Source organism: Austrofundulus limnaeus, unplaced genomic scaffold (genome assembly GCF_001266775.1).
Source record: "Austrofundulus limnaeus strain Quisiro unplaced genomic scaffold, Austrofundulus_limnaeus-1.0 Scaffold215, whole genome shotgun sequence".
Classification (NCBI taxonomy): Eukaryota; Metazoa; Chordata; class Actinopteri; order Cyprinodontiformes; family Rivulidae; genus Austrofundulus; species Austrofundulus limnaeus.
Window position 1 is genome coordinate 98613 of NW_013952617.1, and position 1243 is coordinate 99855.

At 38.0% G+C, this 1243-nt stretch overlaps 1 protein-coding gene across 1 annotated transcript in view; it reads right to left on the reverse strand.

Moving 5' to 3' along the window:
* The window catches only part of lcmt1 (leucine carboxyl methyltransferase 1), a gene marked incomplete at its 5' end in the record, with an annotated part of 9883 nt that extends 8707 nt beyond the window's left edge, over positions 1-1176 (reverse strand). The window contains 2 exon segments of the mRNA XM_014019268.1: positions 284-375; positions 825-1176. Coding sequence (XP_013874722.1) covers positions 284-375; positions 825-910 — 178 coding nt within the window.
* Between the last annotated feature and the right edge of the window lie 67 nt (positions 1177-1243).

Sequence of the window (1243 nt, forward strand, 5' to 3'; positions counted from 1 at the left end):
GAAGAATTGAGGCAGTTCTGAAGGCAAACGGGGGTCCAACCCGTTACTAGCGTGGTGTACCTAATAAAGTGGCCGGTGAGTGTATATGGACTAATAAATCAACAGTTTCAATTTCTGGATCAGTGCTTTCTTTACCGTGACAGAACAGAACATTTAACTTGCTTTATCCATCCATCATCTTTACCCAGCTGTGCCACTGATTCAAATAAAATAAACAAAAAATAAAATAAAATAAAAAAACCCAACATGATGTAATGATGTAAGGGAATATTGCATTGCTTGCCTCTGTTAATTTCTGGTGCCTTCCGCTCTCCTACAGATCTCACAAAGTACTGGATATAAAGGTCCTTCCAGTAGGATTTACTGGTGGCAAACCTAAAGAACAGATGACACAAAGTGGATGAGAAAATATCCCTTAAAGCCAAATCATTTGATAACCATCATATATTTAACATCTCTAACTCAAAATTCTTTTTTGAAAAATGAAACATTGTAAAACTTCTCAAATGACAGAGCTGTAAAGATCTGTGTAGCTTTCTGCTCCGTTTTGAGGTTTGGATTCTCTCTCACAGCCTAATAATAAACTARATGCTGCTGACCACTGTCGAGAGCCATATGTGGCTATTATCGGACAGAGCCAGGAAATTACAAAAGGTTCAAATTTTATATTAAATGGCAAAAACGCAATTTATTAAACATTATTTACATGTCAACCGAGTATTTATAATTGGAAGTTTTCTAAAAGTGAGTTATTTTGATATGAATGTATGTGTGTGAAGTCAGACGGGAGCAAAATGATTTCATTCCTGCTGCCTTCCTGGTACCTTTTGCAGGTGGTTGCATCGTCACAGGTCGCCCTCACAGCTTCATCCGAAATGTCCGTATCTGTGAAGAACTGCCGAGCTGCCATTAATGATTCTGCTTATATTATGGTGCACAACATTAAATGTCACCTGCCTCAGACTGGTTAGCCAACACGGRCTAACAAAAACAAAGAGAAAAGCTGCGAAACTAAGGGCTAATAAAAGCTGACGACATCTTCGTAAACATAAAACGCGAGTTCGGTTTAAACAACAAAAACAAAGAGAATACGGCGTGTAAATAAAATCTCAAGCGCTAAAAACATGGCAATTTGTAGCCAAAAACGTATGGATAAAGCTAACAGGAAGCATAAAAAGGTACTTCCGGTTCTACTTTCGCTCCAAAATAAAAGCAGTTGTCGCAACAGGACCAAGTACAATAC